At 44.7% G+C, this 18706-nt stretch overlaps 1 protein-coding gene across 1 annotated transcript in view; it reads left to right on the plus strand.

Moving 5' to 3' along the window:
• Positions 1 to 18706, plus strand: part of dock1 (dedicator of cytokinesis 1) — a 592086-nt gene that overhangs the window by 562313 nt on the left and 11067 nt on the right. The window contains exon 48 of the mRNA XM_087998957.1: positions 4836 to 4981. Within this exon, the coding sequence (XP_087855083.1) occupies positions 4836 to 4981 (146 nt within the window). The remainder of the gene's footprint in view (positions 1 to 4835; positions 4982 to 18706) is intronic.

Below are 18706 nucleotides of genomic sequence, written 5' to 3' on the forward strand. Positions count from 1 at the left end.
CTCCTCCCTGACCTATCACCTCCATCCCCACGCCCATTCACCTATTGTACTCTATGCTACTTTCTCCCCTTCCCCACCCTCCTCTCATTTATCTCTCCACCCTGCAGGCACTCTGCCTCTATTCCTGATGAAGGGCTTTTGCCCGAAGCGTTGATTTCCCTGCTCCTCGGATGCTGTCTGAACTGCTGTACTTTTCCAGCACCACTCTAATCTAGAATATGGTTTCCAGCATCTACAGTCCTTGTTTTTACCTATTTTCCCATAGCCGAAGGGCTAGTAAGCATGGAGTCCTCAGTCCAGGTAAGTTAACAGCAAATTAAGGGCAAATGTGAAAGACTGCCTGGAATTTTCCAGTAAACCACTGGGGTCTCTGCTGTATCAAGAACTGGCCAGCTGCTAGAATATGATCTCCCCATAATGGATCAGAGGACCATCACACCAGGTATATGTTGTAAGGGTTTCCCTGCCTACCTGGTTCCCCATTCACAACAGTAACCTGGCTGCTATGGTTGCACTTTAATTGAAAAGTTATAAAAATGTTGAGGATGCAGCTCAAGAAGCAAGTACCCTCTCTCTCTTACTCGGACTACAAGCTCTCCAGATTTGAGAGCCTAGCTCCCATTCTTAATTGATGGTGCACCCACCATTTGGTCATTAATTGAAGTAAATCAGTGTCGGGTGATTGGCAGGATCAGGACCTCCACTTGACCACAAATCTAAAACTTAAGATCCAACCACACGTCAAATTTGTGAAGTGCTTTTTTCAGTGTGCGTTATTGCCATTTTGTAGCAGCATGCACTATCCATATTTCAAGTGAGGTTTCATTCTGGACTACTCATCCAAACTGAATTAGGTTTATTTTCAGTAAAATCATAGCAATGTAAAATATTGATAACATTGTAGAACTCACTCCTTCTGTAGAAATTGTTCCTTTGTTTAAATACAGGCTGACAAGAACCAAGGTTTAGAGTTTAGGGATGAACTAATTGAAGGGATTAAAATCATAAAAATGTTATAGTAGAATAATTACAAGTAAACTACTTCGTCTGGGGGAGCAATCCTGATGTAGAGAACAGGATCATTCGATTGGATTTAGGACATTTAAGAGTGAAATCAGGATCCAGTTTTTACACCAAGGTAGTGGAAATCTAGAACCCTCAGCCGCAAAGTTTTCTTGTGCTGCATATCAATAAAAATTTGAGTTAAGTAAAGGTATCCAAGAATATGGATGAAGGTGACTAAATAATGTTGAAGTACAGACCAATTATGATTGAATAGAATGGTGGAACAGACTCCTTGAGACTGCTAGAATTTAATTGATTAAACCTGCACTGTTATAATGCACTGAGGTCCACCCTATCCATGAGGATTGCGGTTTATAGGATTGTACAGTGAAATTCTTTCACTGGAGAAGAGAAGATTTAGCAGTGACATGATTTTCATTTTTAGGATCCTCACAGTCTAGAGTATGAAAAGCTCTTTTGTCTTATCCAGGAAATCAAAGTAAAGGGCATGGCCCTCATTTGAAGGGGAAGAAGTTCAAAATAAAGCATAAGTGCCTGAATTAGTTCAGTCAATGCAAATTAGATTCTTGTTCAGAAAAAAATTATAATTTGGAGTTTAGAAATTACACTGTAAACAAAGGGCTAAATATTGTGGGCCAGCTTTGCAGTGCATTTCTGAGGCCAGTGAGAGGAGTTCAGGTTATGGGTTAGAGAGGAAAACCCAGGATTTATCCTGCTTGAGTCTTGAGGAGATGAGAGAAGTGAGGACAGCCTCAATTTTGAAGAAATTCCTGAAGAAGGGCCTGTGCCCGAAACGTCGAATCTCCTGTTCCCTGGATGCTGCCTGACCTGCTGTGCTGTTCCAGCAATAAAGTTTCAACTTTGATCTCCAGCATCTGCAGACCTCACTTTCTCCTCCAGCCTCAATTTTGACCACCTTTTAGGATTGAGCCCACCAACATGCCCACAAGTGTAATTATATAGTCAAAACAAAAACAGAAATTGCTGGAAAAATTCAACAGCACCGGCAGTATCTGGGATGTGAAAATAGAGTCAACATTTCAGGTCCAGTGACCCTACTTCAGAACTGTTCTGCAAAAAGATCACTGGACCCAAAACATTGACGCTGCTTTATCTCCACAGATGCTGCCATATCTGCTGAGCTTTCCTAACAGTTTCAGTTTTTGTTTCTGATTTCTAGAATCCATAATTTTTCAGAATTTCTTTGTTGTTTTGGGGTGTTTGATTTAACTTTAATTGTAAGAATTGTCAATTATAGGCGAAAGTGAGTACTGCAAATGCTGGAGATCCGAGTCAAGATTAGAGTGGTTCATCAGGAATCTGAAGGGCTTTTGCCCGAAACGTTGATTTTCCTGCTCCTTGGATGCTGCCTGACCTGCTGTGCTTTACCAGCACCACTCTAAACTTGACTTAAGTCAACTATAACCATGGGCTGGAGTTCTAACAGATCTTTCAGTCTTGATTAGCTAAGAGACCGCAATAGATATTACGTACCTAACTGCTATGAGTTCATTAATTCTTGCTAACCTCAGTCACTGTGCATGGTCAGTGGCATCCTGGAACTCATTATTAGCTAACCAGTGAATGAACAGCATACTGTATTAGGTTGGCTAGATTTATTGTTGGTTTCTCAAGAGCAATGGTCGTCTCATCGATATCATTTCCTGTTGTTTCCTGACTAGTTATTAGTCACTTATGAGAACATCCTTGTCATTATAGCTTTTCCCTGTTGGTTTAACGTGCTCTGCTAAGATAATGAAGCATTGCAAGGTGATTTATGTTTGCTTATGACAAATTGATTTGCTCAAGTGTTCCAGAGAGTGCCAGAGTCTATCGATATACTTAAAGGAATCATTTGTAAAAGTTTGACTTCACAATTGCTGCTGATGTCTGAAACAAGTTAACTAAAAAAAGCACTTGTTTCATTCTCCAGATATATAGGGTCACGCAGCAAGAATTAAATCTTATCAATGTACAAAACTACAACTTAATTCCAAAGTGATGTACAAATATAAGCCTGTAACATACTAATTTTTTTAAAACAGCTTTTTCTATTAGGCATTTGATGTTACAAACTATGCCAATTAAAACATAACTTAAGCAGTTCCACTTCAGAGTATCTTTTGTTTGTTTAAATTCATGATAGCATGGGGCCATATGGACACTCTCACCATTGACATGCTATAGCCATCCATCAGAAGATCAAAAGTGAGGGTGTTCAGTGGTGATTGCACAATGTTCAGCACCACACACAACACCTCAGCTACTGAAACAGTCCATGTCTATATGCAGCAAGAACTAGATATCATCTAGAATTCGGCTGCTAAGTGCCAAGCAACAAATGCACAACATGATGCACAAATTCCAGGCAATCTCCAACAAGAGAGAACCTAACCATTGCCCTTGATAGTCAACAACATTGCAATCACTGAAACCCCATTGTCAACCTTGTGGGGTATACTATTGACAATAAAAGGAACTGCACTGGCCATAGAAATACTGTGACTACAACAGCAAATCAGAGACTTGACTTCTGTGATGAGTAATACAACACGTAATTCCTCAATGCCTGTCCGCCATCAAAAAGTCATAAATGTGATGGAAAAGTTTCCTGACTGAAAGCAGCTCCAACAACATTCAAGAAGCTTGGCACCATTCAAAACAAAGTGACCCACATCATTTACACACTATCCTCAATATTCAGAGCTGAAAATGTGTTGCTGCAAAAGCGCAGCAGGTCAGGCAGCATCCAGGGAACAGGAGAATCGACGTTTCGGGCGTAAGCCCTTCTTCCTGAAGAAGGGCTTATGCCCGAAACGTCGATTCTCCTGTTCCCTGGATGCTGCCTGACCTGCTGCGCTTTTCCAGCAACACATTTTCAGCTCTGATCTCCAGCATCTGCAGACCTCACTTTATCCTCAATATTCACTCCATTATCAGTAATGCACAGTGGTAGCAGTCTGCACCATTTATGCGATGCACTGCAGTAACTAACCAAGGAAACTCTTGATAGCACCTTTCAAATCCGTGACTTCTACTATCCAGAAGGACACGGACTGCAGATACAAGGGAAAACCACTATCTGCAGGTTCCCTTCCAAGTCTCACACTACACTGGCTTAGAATTATTCTTTCACTATTGCTGGATCGAATCCTTGAACTCTCTCCTTATTCGTACTCTGGACTGCCAACTTTCAAAAATCATTATTAGTGCCTTATTGAAGGAGAATAACAGTAAATGCTGGCCTTGACAGTAACACACTTCCCATGAGTGAATAAAAAACATTAGACAGATATCAGACACCCACACAGAATTACACACGCATTAGTTGGATAGCAAATGTCAGTAGCTTTTTCAGATGGCATAATATTACAACTCAGTATTAAATATGTAAGTACATTGCCATTGTTGTCTTGACATGCAGTTTGTCCACTAAATGGTATCATCTGTTCAGAGTTTTAGCAACTACTTGGCTCCTACCTTAACTGAAAAAACTGTGGCTGTCTGAGAACATGTTCTCAAACTCAGCAAGGCATTTGGGAGCTACTATTCCGAGGTGTACATTTCTTTATTCTCAATAAGATGCATATCAGCATTCAGGGTGAAAAAGGGAGTGATTTTCATATTGCACAATTTTTATTTCTTACACACTCTTGGTGGATAAACCAGATCTATTCTAAGTGTTATCATATGATTCTGACTTGTGTTCACATTCAAGGAGTTGAGGAAACCTTAAAATATAGTTAATCTTGACAGCATAATGTTCAGAAATTGAATGTATTTTTACATTATGAATATTTTACTCCCAGCCTATAAATCCAGATGAGCGCAGAGGAAGCCGGCCTCGTTCAATGGTACGATCCTTCACAATGCCGTCAACTCCAAGACCATTATCAGTTGCATCAGTGTCCTCTATGTCATCTGACAGTACCCCGTCTAGGCCTGGTTCTGATGGGTATGTTTGAGAGTTCGCATGATTAACTTTCTGAGAAATGTGACGCATATGAAGACAATAATTGTTACTGAATAAATTGATTTTCATGTGCATGATGAGACCAAGAGTACATCCCGAGCAAAACCTTATGTCGGAAAGTAATGATGGAAATAGAACTACAAGGCATAGAATCAGCTTTATGAGAAACAGAAAATATCTTTAATTATTTATTGAGTTTTTTTTGGCATTTACTTGAGGCTCACTTATCATTCTTTGATCTATCTGGGAAGGAACACTGTGGTGAGCCTATCACCAATGTCTTTAAGGAACATCTACATTTGCTAGCCCCATTGTCATAGTTTTGGGAAATAAGGGTTAAAATTCCCCCTCTGCCCCATTGAACTCTGAATATTGAAATAGCTTGTCACAAGCAAGAGCTTGGATGTCCACAGATGCTAAAGTACCCTAAAGGATGAGGGACTAGGAAAAATGATTTTCTGGCCTCATTCTCCTGATCTGTACTGAGACATATTGTCATAGAGTTGTACAGCACGGAAACAGACCCTTCAGTCCAGTCAGTCCCTGCCAACCATAATCCCAAACTAAACCAGTCCCATCTGTCCGCACTTGACCCATATCCTTCCAAACATTTCTTATCCATATACTTATCCAAATGTATTTTAAACATTGTAACTGTACCTGCATCCACCACTTGCTCTGGAAGTTCATTTCACACATGAACCACTGTCTGTGTCAAAAACATTGCCACATTCTAATGAGGCTCGGAATAGAGAGTAAGTGCAGCTGAACATATGGCTGCAGAGCTGGTGTAGGAGGGAGGGCTCCAGATATGTGGATCATTGGGATACCTGCTATGAAAGGTGAGACCTGTACAAGAAGGACGGGTTGCACCTGAACTTGGGGGGGCAGGGGGGGGGTGCACCAATATCCTGGGTGGGAGGTTTGCTAGAGCTGTTTGGGAGGGTTTCAATTAGATTGGCAGGGGGTGGGAACCTGAGCTACGGATGAGATGATGGAGTAGGTAGTGAACAGCCAGATACAGCGTGCAGAGAGTCTGCGAAGAGGGATAGGCACTTGACAGGGAAAAGGTGCAGTGAGTGTGATGGGTTGAAGTGTATCTATTTTAATGCAAGGAGTATCAGGAATATGGGTGACGACCTCAGAGTATGGATCAATACTTGGAACTATGATGTTGTAGCCATTACAGAGATTTGGATATTACAGGGCAGGAATGGTTGTTGGCTGTTCCAGGGTTTAGATGTTTCAAAATGAATTGGGGTGGTGGTGGGGAAGGTAAAAGAGGTGGAGGAATGGCATTGCTAATCAGGAATAGTATCATAGCTGCAGAAAAGGAGATCATTGAGGTGGGTTTGTCTACAGAAACAGTATGGGTGGAAGTCAGAAACAGGAAAGGAGCAGTCACTTTATTGGGAGTTTTCTACAGGCCCTCAATAGCAACAAAGACACGTAGGAGCTGATTGGGAGGCAGTCTCTGGAAATGTGTAGAAGTAACAGGGTTGTTGTTCTGGGTGAATTTAACTTCTCTAATATTGATTGGAACCTGCTTAGTTCAAATAGTTTGGATAGAGCAGTTTTTGTCAGGTGTGTCAAATGGTTCCTGATGCAATATGTAGACAGACCGACTGGGAGAGACCATATTGGATTTGGTACTTGGCAACAAACCATGCCAGGTGTCAGATCTCTTGATGGGAGAGTATTTCAGTGATAGTGATTATAACTCCATGACTTTTACTATATTCATGGAGAGGGATATGAACAGATAGTATGGGAAAGTATTTAATTGGGGGAGGGGGAATTACAATGCTATTAGACAGGCGCTGGGATGCCAAGATTGTGAACAGTTGTTCGTGGGGAAATGCACAACAGAAATGTGGAGGTTGTTTAGGGAGCACATCCTGATAGTGCTGGACAAGTTTGTCCCACTGAGGCAAGGAACGGGATGGTAGGTTGAAAGAATCTTGGGTGACAAGGGATGTGGAACATCTAGTCAAGAGGAAGAAGAAGCTGACTTAAGATTGAGGCGGCAAGGATCAGATAGGGCTTTAGAGGGTTACAAGCTGGCTAGGAAGGAATTGAAGAATGGGCTTAGGAGAGCTAGAATGGGGCATGTTAAAGCTTTAGCAAATAGGATTAAGGAAAACCCGAAGACATTCTACATTTATGTGAGGAACAAGAGGATAGCCTGATTGAGGGTAGGGCCAATCAAGGATAGTAGAGGAATTTGTGCCCGGAGTCGGAGGCAGTAGCAGAGGTCCTCAATGAATAGTTTGCTTCAGTATTCACTATTGAGAGGGACCTTGACGTTTCTGAGGACAGCGTGAAACAGACCGATGCTTGAACAGGTTGATGTTAGGAAGGTGGATGTGCTGAAAATTTTGAAAAACGTATTGATAGATAACTCCCCTGAGCCAGATGAGATATAACTAAGGTTTATACAGGAAGCGAGGGAAGAGATTGCAGAGCCTTTGGCGATGATCTTTGTCCACTGGAGTTGTACCAGATGATTGGAGGGTAGCAAATGTTATTCCTTTGTTCACGAAAGGGAATAAGGATAATTCTGGGAATTACAGACCAGTTAGTCTTATGTCTGCGGTGGGCAAAGTATTGGAGAGGATTCTGAAAGATGGGATTTATGATTATTTGGAAAACCATAACTTGATTAGAGATAGTCAGCATGGCTTTGTGCGGTTGCAGGGGAAGGTGCCGGGAGTGGAGGTTAGTTTGGTGGGGGGTGTGGACCCGACGAGGGAGTGGTCTTTCCGGAACGCTGATAGGGGAGGGGAGGGGAGGGGAGGGAAATATATCCTTGGTGGTGAGGTCTGTTTGGAGGTGGTGGAAATGACGAAGGATGATACGATGTATCTGGAGGTTGGTGGGGTGGTAGGTGAGGACCAGTGGGGTTCTGTCCTGGTGACGATTGGAGGGGCGGGGTTCAAGGGCGGAGGAGCGGGAAGTGGAGGAGATGCGGTGGAGAGCATCGTCAGCCATGTCTGAGAGTGGTAGATGGAAAGTATTCAGCCTGGAGCTCAGTGACCAGTGGTGTTCTGCAGGGATCTGTTCTGGAACCTCTGCTGTTTGTGATTTTTATAAATGACTTGGATGAGGAAGTGGAAGGGTGGGTTAGTAAGTTTGCCAATGACAAAGGTGTGGATTGTGTGGAGGGCTGTTGCAGGATGCAGCGAGACATTGACAGGATACAGAATTGGGCTGATAAGTGGCAGATGGAATTCAACCTGGAAAAGTGTGAAGTCATTCACTTTGGAAGGTCGAATTTGAATGGAGGATACAGGGTTAAAGGCAGGATTCTTGGCAGTATGAAAGAACAGAGGGATCTTGGGGTCCATGTACATGGATCCCTCAAACTTGCCACCAAAGTAGATAGAGTTGTTAAGAAGGTTTATGGTGTGTTGGCTTTCATTAGCAGGGAGGATTGAGTTTTAAGAGCCATGAGGTTATGCTGCAGCTCTATGGAGTCCTAGTTAGACCACACTTGGAATATTATATTCAGTTCTGCTCACCTCATTATTGGAAAGATGTGGAAACTTTCGAGAGGGTGCATATTAGATTTACCAGAATGCTGCCTGGACTGGAAGGTTGAGGGAGCTAGGACTTTTCTCATTGGAGTGACGAAGGATGAGAGGTGACTTGATAGAGGTGTACAAGATGTTGAGAGGCATAGATAGAATGGATAGTCCTTTTTCCCCCATGGTGGAAATGGCTGTCATGGGGCGAAATAATTTTAAGGTGATTGGAGGAAGGTTTTGGGGAGATGTCAGAGGTAGGTTCTTCACTCAGAGTGGTGGGTGCGTGGAATGCACTGCCAGCAGTGGTAGAAGAGTCAGACACAAAAGGGACATTTAAGTGACTCTTGGATAGGCACGTGGAAGTTAGTACAATGAAGGGTATGTAAGTTAGTCTGATCTTAGAGTAGGATAGAAGGCCAGCACAACATCGAGGGCCGAAGAGCCTGTATTGTGATGTACTGTTCTATGTCTTCTTTAAATCTTTCTTCTCTCACCTTAAAAATATGTCCCCAATCTTGAAATCCCCCACCCTGGAGAAAAGACACCTGCCATTCACCTATCTATACCCCTTATTATTTTATAAACCTCTGTAAAGTCACCTTTCAACCTCCTACATCCAGTGAAAAAAAGTCCCAGCCTTGCCAGCCTCTCCTTATTATTCAAACACTCCATTCCCAGACATGGTAAATCTCTTCTGGACCCTCCCAAGCTTAATAATATCCTTCCTAGAACAAGCCTGATGAAGAGCATATGCCTGAAACGTTGATTCTCCTGCTCCTTGGATGCTGCCTGCCCGACTGTGCTTTTCCAGCACCACACTTTCGATTATAACATGGTGACCAGAACTGGACACAGTACTTCAGAAAAGACCTCACATAACATCCCAACTCCTATACTCAAAAGTCTGAGCAATGAAGGCAAGTATGCTAAATGCCTTCTTAACTACCCTATCTCTACATGATGCAACCTTCAACGAATTATGTACTTGAACGCCTAGGTCTCTTTGTTCTACAACACTACCCAAGTCCCTACTTTTAATTATAAAGTCTTGTCTTTGTTTTATCAAAATGCAATACTTTGCATTTATCCAAATTAAACTCCATTTGCCATTCTTCAGCTAATGATCCAATTTTCATAGAATCCCTACAGTGTGGAAACAGGCCTTTCAGCCCAAACCAACCCTCCATAGAGTAACCCATCCAGGCCCATTCCCCTACCCTGTTATCCTATATTACCGTGACTAATGCACCTTACCTAAACATCCACAGATGCCTCACAGTGCCAGGGACCCAGGTTCAATTCCCATCTGTCGGTGTGGAGTTTGCACATTCTCCCTGTATTTGCGTGGGTTTCCTCCGGGTGCTCCGGTTTCTTCCCACAATCCAAAGATGTGCAGGTTAGGTGAATTGGCCATGCTAAATTGCCCATAGTGTTAGGTGCATTAGTCAGGGGTAAATGTAGGGGAATGGGTTTGGGTGGGATGCTCTTCGGAGGGTCAGTGTGGACTTGTTAGGCTAAAGGGCCTGTTTCCACACTAGGGAATCACACAGAGGAATCATGAATAGTGCTGGACATTGTGCAATCATTAGCAAACCTACCCACCTCAGACTTTATGGAGGGAAAGGCATTGATGAAGCAGTTCAAAATAGGTGTCCCTAAAGCACTACCTTGAGGAACTAGTACAGTGATGTCCTGGAGCTGTTATAATTAAGCTCTGAGAATCACAATCATCTTTTTCACTGCTAGGTATTAATCCAACTAGATAACTAATTACTTCAGCTTTTTTGGGCCATTTTGATGCCACAATCAGTCAAATGCTGCCTCAAGGTCAAGTACAATCACCTTAAGTTTCCCTCAAGTTCAGCTCTTTATCCATGTTGGACCAAAGCTGTGATGAACTGAGGAATTTACTGGGCCTTGCAGAAAACAAACATTGAGCAAGTTGTTATTAGAAGCCGCTTGATAGCACTGTTGATGACACCTTCCATCACTGTTGATATTCGAAAATAGACTGGTGGAGCAATGTTTGACCATGTTGAATAATTCTGCTTGTTTTATGGACAGGCCATGCTTGTGCAATTTTATAAATGGCCAGTAGAGTGGCAGATTACCTTCCCTAAAGATCATTAGTTTAGGAGATGGGCTTTTACAATAACCCATACTTTCCAATTTTATCAATTGAATTTAAATTCAACCACTTTCTATGGTAGGATTTCAACCCATGTCCCCAGAACATTAGCCTGTGTTCTGGATTACTAAATCACCATCTATACCACCAATTCCCCATCAATGCTCATTGAAAGGCTGGACCCTACCACAAACAGTGTTAACCCAGCAATATGCTGGAGATTTGTCATGTCAGAAGAATAGCAATTGTGTCCATTCAGATTTGTTTCTCAACATCTTCTAGTGGGAGTGGAGGTGCTCCCTCATTCAAAGATAGTCTGAGCCTGATCAAGAAGGGTTACAGGCCAAGAAGAGTCAACTTAGCTGCCCTGGCACCCATCCCCTATGAACTCCATCCCATATGACCTTGAATTCAGTGATGATTCCAGACCTTGTGTGGGTTTCAAGTTGGCAGCAACACCACCTCCTCTATGGCATTGCCTTTCACTGGAGAATCTGTGTCTGATTTGTAGCTCTCAGCAAGTGGGTCTTTCAGCCCCGAGTGGGACTTAATTTAGCAGGCCTTGGTGAAAAGAGGGAATGCCAGACTCTGCCAATTTTCCAGTTGACAGACCCCTGTATAGCTTCCATTAAATACCGACCTATGATATATTTGATGTTCATTTATTTATCAAAGGTTAGAGATAGTGAAAAATGCTGGGATCGAATATTGGTCTAGATGATTTTATACTGTAAAAATAATTAAAATTATGGTTGTACTAATCTTCAGAAAATTTTGGATTAGTGGTGCTGGAAGAGCACAGCAGTTCAGGCAGCATCCGAGGAGCAGCAAAATCGACGTTTCAGGCAAAAGCCCTTCATCAGGAATAAAGGCAGAGAGCCTGAAGCGTGGAGAGATAAGCTAGAGGAGGGTGGGGGTGGGGAGAAAGTAGCATGGAGTACAATAGGTGAGTGGGGGAGGGGATGAAAGTGATAGGTCAGGGAGGAGGATGGAGTGGATAGGTGGAAAAGAAGATAGGCAGGTAGGACAAGTCATGGGGACAGTGCTGAACTGGAAGTTTGAAACTAGGGTGAGGTGGGGGAAGGGGAAATGAGGAAACTGTTGAAGTCCACATTGATGACCTGGGGTTGAAGTGTTCCGAGGCGGAAGATGAGGCGTTCTTCCTCCAGTAATCTGGTGGTGAGGGAGCGGTGGTGAAGGAGGCCCAGGACCTCCATGTCCTCGGCAGAGTGGGAGAGGGAGTTGAAATGTTGGGCCACAGGGCGGTGTGGTTGATTGGTGCGGGTGTCCCGGAGATTTTCCCTAAAGCGCTCTGCTAGGAGGAGTCCAGTCTCCCCAATATAGAGGGGACCGCATCTGGAGCAACGGATGCAATAAATGATATTGGTGGATGTGCAGGTAAAACGTTGATGGATGTGGAAGGCTCCTTTAGGGCCTTGGATAGAGGTGAGGGAGGAGGTGTGGGCACTGGTTTTACAGTTCCTGCAGTGGCAGGGGAAGGTGCCAGGATGGGAGGGTAGGTTGTAGGGGGGCGTGGACCTGACCAGGTAGTCACGGAGGGAACGGTCTTTGCGGAAGGCAGAAAGGGGCGGGGAGGAAAATATATCCCTGGTGGTGGGGTCTTTTTGGAGGTGGCGGAAATGTCGGCGGATGATGTGGTTTATGCGAAGGTTGGTAGGGTGGAAGGTGAGCACCAAGGGCGTTCTGTCCTTTTTACAGTTGGAGGGGTGGGGTCTGAGGGCGGAGGTGCGGGATGTGGACGAGATGCGTTGGAGGGCATCTTTAACCACGTGGGAAGGGAAATTGCAGTCTCTAAAGAAGGAGGCCATCTGGTGTGATCTGTGGTGGAACTGGTCCTCCTGGGAGCAGATACGGCAGAGGCAGAGGAATTGGGAATACAGAATGACATTTTTGCAAGAAGTAGGGTGGGAAGAGGTGTAATCCAGGTAGCTGTGGGAGTCGGTGGGTTTGTAAAAAAATGTCAGTGTCAAGTTGGTCATCATTAATGGAGGTGGAGAGGCCCAGGAAAGGGAGGGAGGTGTAAGAGATGGTCCAGGTAAATTTAAGGTCAGGGTGGAATGTATTGGTGAAATTGATGAATTGCTCAAATTCCTCGCGGGAGCATGAGATGGTGCCAATGCAGTCATCAATGTAGTGGAGGAAGAGGTGGGGAGTGGTGCCGGTGTAATTACGGAAGATTGACTGTTCTATGTAGCCAACAAAGAGACAGGCATAGCTGGGGTCTTATACATGTGCCCATGGCTACCCCTTTGGTCTGGAGGAAGTGGGAGGATTTGAAGGAGAAATTGTTGAGGGTGAGGACCAGTTCAGCCAAACGAATGTGTGTGTAGATGGAAGGGTACTGCTGGGGACGGCAGGAGAGGAAAAAACGGAGGGCTTGGAGGCCCTGGTCATGGCGGATGGAGGTGTAGAGGGATTGGATATCCATGGTGAAGATGAGGCGTTGGGGGCCGGGGAAACGGAAGTCTTGGAGGAGGGGGAGGGCGTGGATGGTGTCTCGAACGTATGTGGGGAGTTCCTGGACTAGGGGGGAATAGGACGGTGTCGAGGTAGGTATAGATGAGTTCAGTGGGGCAGGAGCATGCTGAGACAATGGGTCGGCCAGGGTGGTCAGGCTTGTGGATCTTGGGAAGGAGGTAGAACCGGGCAGTGCGGGGTTCCGGGACTATGAGGTTGGAAGCTGTGGGTGGGAGATCTCCTGAGGTGATGAGGTTCTGTATGGTATGGGAGATGATGGTTTGGTGATGGGGGGTGGGGTCATGGTCGAGGGGGCAGTAGGAAGAGGTGTCCTCGAGTTGGCGTTTGGCTTCAGCGGTGTAGAGGTCAGTGCACCAGACTACCACTGCACCCCCTTTATCCGCTGGCTTGATGGTGAGGTTAGGATTGGAGCAGAGGGATTGGAGGGCTGCGCGTTCTGAGGGTGAGAGGTTGGAGTGGGGGACGGGGGTAGACAGGTTGAGGCAGTTAATGTCCCGGCGGCAGTTGGAAATGAAGAGGTCGAGGGCAGGTAATAGGCCAGCGCGGGGTGTCCAGGTGGATGCATTGTGTTGGAGGTGGGCAAAGGGGTCCTCGGAAGGTGGGTGCGAGTATTGATTGTGAAAGTAAGCGCGGAGGCGGCGGAAGAAGTTTTCAGTGTCACGGCGTGTATTAAATTCATTGATGCGTGGACAGAGGGGGATGAAGGTGAGTCCTTTGCTGAGGACTGTTCGTTCGTCCTCAGTGAGGGGAAGGTCTGGAGGGATGGTGAAAACTCGGCAGGGCTGGGAGCTGGGATCTGGTGTGGGTGTGGAGCTGGGAGTGGGGGCGGAGCCAGTAACTGGAGTGGGTGTGATGGTGGGGGGAATGGGGGTGGAGTCATGAGCAGGGGTGGTGCTCCCCTCAGGGTTCTGGGGGCTGGGAATGGTGACAGTGGGATATGTGGGGGGCGTGTCAGCAGAATGCAGGTGAGTAGCGTTGGTGGGGGCGGAAGTGGTGGCAGACATGGCAGTAGGGGTGGCGGAAGTCATTGAGCATGTGACATCAGTGATGATGTGGGGGCGGAAGTGATGTCACGTGTGATCTATGAGGAATTGTGAGGGGCGGAAGTGATTATGGGAGTGGCCATGGGGAGGCAGAAGTGACATCATCAATCAGCGTGGGGGTGGCAGCTGCAACAGCCGTATGGCTAATGGAGAGTTGGACCCTTGAAAATAATTCATAAAACAAAATACAGTAGAAGAAAAATGGAATATATTTTAGGCCATTGTACAGGATGACTCATGAGAAAAGAATGGATATTTTATAAAGCAATAAATAAAATCTATAAAACAGAAGTTTAAGAAAGAAGTTTAAGAACATAAGACCATGGAGTGGAAGTAAGGCCATTCGGCCCATCGAGTCCACTCTGCCATTCAATCATGGCTGATGGGCATTTCAACTCCACTTACCCGCATTCTCCCCGTAGCCCTTAATTCCTTGTGACATCAAGAATTATCAATCTCTGCCTTGAAGAAATTTAGCGTCCCATCCTCCACTGCACTCCACGGCAATGAATTCCACAGGTCCACCACCCTCTGGCTGAAGAAATGTCTCCGCATTTCTGTTCCGAATTTACCCCCTCTAAGTCTAAGGCTGTGTCCACGGGTCCTAGTCTCCTCGCCTAACGGAAACAATTTCTTAGCGTCCACCCTTTCCAAGCCATGTATTATCTTGTAAGTTTCTGTTAGATCTCCCCTTAATCTTCTAAACTCCAATGAATACAATCCCAGGATCCTCAGCCGTTTAGACCTACCATTCCAGGGATCATCCGTGTGAATCTCCGCTGGACACGCTCAAGTGCCAATATGTCCTTCCTGAGGTGTGGGGACCAAAACTGGACACAGTACTCTAAATGGGGCCTAACCAGAGCTTTATAAAGTCTCAGTAGCCGAACAGTGCTTTTATATTCCAACCCTCTTGAGATAAATGACAACATTGCATTCGCTTTCTTAATCACAGACTCAACCTGCATGTTTACCTTTAGAGAATCCTCGACTAGCACTCCCAGATCCCTTTGTACTTTGGCTTTATGAATTTTCTCACTGTTTAGAAAGTAGTCCATGCTTGTATTCTTTTATCCAAAGTGAACGACCTTGCATTTGCTCACATTGAATTCCATCAGCCATTTCTTGGACCACTCTCCCAAACTGTCTAGATCTTTCTGCAGCCTCCCCACTTCCTCAGTACTACCTGCCTGTCCACCTAACTTCGTATCATCGGCAAACTTCGCTAGAATGCCCTCAGTCCCTTTATCCAGATCATTAATATATAACATGAACAGCTGCAGCCCCAACACTGAACCCTGCAGGGCACCACTTGTCACAGGCTGCCATTCCGAAAAAGAACCTTTTATCCCAACTCTTTGCCTTCTGTCAGACAGCCAATCCTCAATCCATACCAGTAGCTCACCTCGAACATCATGGGCCCTCACCTTGCTCAGCAACCTCCCATGTGGCACCTTATCAAAGGCCTTTTGGAAGTCTAGATAGACCACATCCACTGGGTTTCCCTGGGCTAACCTACTTGTCACCTCTTCAAAGAATTCCAACAGGTTTGTCAGGCACGACCTCCCCTTACTAAATCCATGTTGACTTGTTCTAATCCGACCCTGCTCTTCCAATAATTTAGAAACCTCATCCTTAATGATGGATTCTAGAATTTTACCAACAACCGAGGTTAGGCTAATTGGCCTATAATTTTCCATCTTTTGTCTTGATCCTTTCTTGAACAAGGGGGTTACAACAGCGATCTTCCAATCAACCGTGACTTTCCCTGACTCCAGTGACTTTTGAAAGATCTCAACCAACGCCTCCACTATTTCCTCAGCCACCTCCCTCAGAACTCTAGGATGTAGCCCTTCGGGGCCAGGAGATTTGTCAATTTTAAGATCTTTTAGCTTTTCTAGCACTTTCTCTGTTGTAATGGCAACCATACTCCACTCAGCCCCCTGACTCCCTTTAATTGTTGGAATATTACTCATGTCTTCCACTATGAAGACTGACGCAAAGTACTTATTAAGTTCTCCAGCTATTTCCTTATGTCCCATCACTAGGCTTCCAGCAGCAGTTTGAAGTAGCCCAATGTCTACTCTTGCCTGTCGTTTGTTTCTTATGTATTGAAGGAAACTTTTACCATCATTTATAATATTACTGGCTAGCCTACCTTCATATTTGATCCTCTCCTTCCTTATTTCTTTCTTTGTTATCCTCTGTTTGTTTTTGTAGCCTTCCCAATCTTCTGATTTCCCAGTGCTCTTGGCCACTTTATAGGATCTCTCTTTTTCTTTAATACATTTCCTGACTTCCTTTGTCAGCCATGGCTGTCTAATCCCTTCCCAGATAGTCTTTCTTTTCTTGGGGATGAACCTCTGTACAGTGTCCTCAATTATACCAACAAACTCCTGCCATTTTTGTTCTACTGTCTTCCCCACTAGGCTCTGCTTCCAGTCTATTTTCGTCAGTTCCTCTCTCATGCCCTCATAATTACCTTTATTTAACTGTAACACCATTACACCGGATTTTGCCTTCTCTCTTTCAAACTGCAGACTGAACTCTACCATATTATGATTGCTGTTTCCTAAGTGTTCCCTTACTTTAAGATTTTTTATAAAATCTGGTTCATTACATAGCACTAGGTCCAGAATAGCCTGCTCCCTTGTGGGCTCCATGACAAGCTGTTCCAAAAAGCCATCCTGTAAGCATTCCATGAAGTCCCTTTCTTTGGATCCACTGGCAACATTATTTACCCAGTCCACCTGCATATTGAAGTCTCCCATGATCACCGTGACCTTGCCTTTCTGACATGCCTTCTCTATTTCCCAGTACATGTTGCGCCCCTGGTCCTGACCAATGTTAGGAGGTCTGTATATAACTCCCATTATGGTTTTTTTGCCTTTGTGGTTCCTCAATTCCACCCAGACAGACTCCACATCATCCGACACTATGTCATTCAGTGCCATAGATTTAATTTTGTTCTTAACTAACAAGGCAACCCTGCCCCCTCTGCCTGCCTCCCTGTCTTTTCGATAAGTTGAAAATCCTTGGATGTTTAACTGCCAGTCCTGAACCCCCTGCAACCACATCTCTGTGATGCCTACCACATCATAATCATTCACGATGATCTGTGCCATTAGTTCATCTGCTTTGTTACGAATGCTACGAGCATTCAGGTAAAGTGCCTTAATGCTAACTTTCTTATCATTAGAGATATTGGAAATCATAAGATGTCCTAAGTTATCCTTCCTTTTTGCTGCATTCCCAGTCTGCCTCAAGTTTAAATCCGCCTGCACACATGCTATCCTGCTGCCTATCTTTCCATTTAACTCCATACTCCCTGTTGCTTTCACTTTTCCTCCCCCTTCCCCACCTCAGAAGTTTAAAATCCTACTGACCACCCTATTTATCCTCTTCGCTAGAACATTGGTACCAGATCAGTTCAGGTGGAGACTGTCCCAACGGTACAGATTCCCCGGTTCCAAAACTGATGCCAATGCCCCATGAAGTGGAATCCCTCTTTCCCACACCAATCCCTTAGCCACGTGTTTACTTCCCTAATTTTCTTATCCCTATGCCAATTGGCACGTGGCTCGGGCAGTAATCCAGAGACTATGACCCTTGAGGACCTGTACTTCAATTTCCTTCCTCGTACTTGATAATCCCCAAACAGGTCCTCCACCCTAGCTTTGCCTATGTTGTTAGTTCCAACGTGGACCACAACAACTGGATCCTCCCCATCCCGCTTCAATATCCTTTCAAGCCGGTCGGAGATGTCCCGCACCCTGGCACCGGGCAGGCAACACACCATGCGAGACTCCCAATCCGGCTTGCAAAGGATACTATCTGTCCCCCTAATTATACAATCCCCTATAACAACTACTTGTCTTTTTGCTCCCCCCTCTTGAATGGCTTTCTACACAATGGTGCCGTGGTCAGCTGGCTCATCCTGTCCAGAGCCCTTTTCCTCATCCATACAGGGAGCAAGAATCTCATACCTGTTGGACAAGGTCAAGGGCTGAGGCTCCTGCACTCCTGAACTCAGGTTCCCCTACCTGCCTCACTTACAGTCACACTCTGATGTCCCTGATCACTAACTGAATGTGAATTACTTAATCTCCCAGGTGTGACTGCCTCCTGAAACAAAGCGTCCAGGTAACTCTCCCCCTCCCGGATGTGCCGCAGTGTTTGAAGCTCAGATTCCAGATCATCAACTCTGATGATCTTAAATTAACAGGTAGACAAGTATTTAAAAAAAAAATGAGTTGGATTGGAATTTATTCTGCAATCTAAGTATAGAAGAAAAAGAAATGTCGAAGAAATACAGTGATAGGTCGCACGAAGATTTATCTGGGGAAATAGTACAGCTATGATTGTCACAAGAAGTTCCAAGGGCAGGTGGGTCCACCAAAGGATAAATTGGATATACGTTCCTATGATTCATCAGGATAGGACAACATATTAAATACTTTCATCAATTTTTACAAACTGAATTGGTGATGATGACTGAAAACAAGCATGA

This window comes from Chiloscyllium plagiosum, unplaced genomic scaffold (assembly GCF_037043375.1).
Source record: "Chiloscyllium plagiosum isolate Xiang-an unplaced genomic scaffold, Cpla_swu_hap1 HiC_scaffold_22, whole genome shotgun sequence".
NCBI lineage: Eukaryota > Metazoa > Chordata > Chondrichthyes > Orectolobiformes > Hemiscylliidae > Chiloscyllium > Chiloscyllium plagiosum.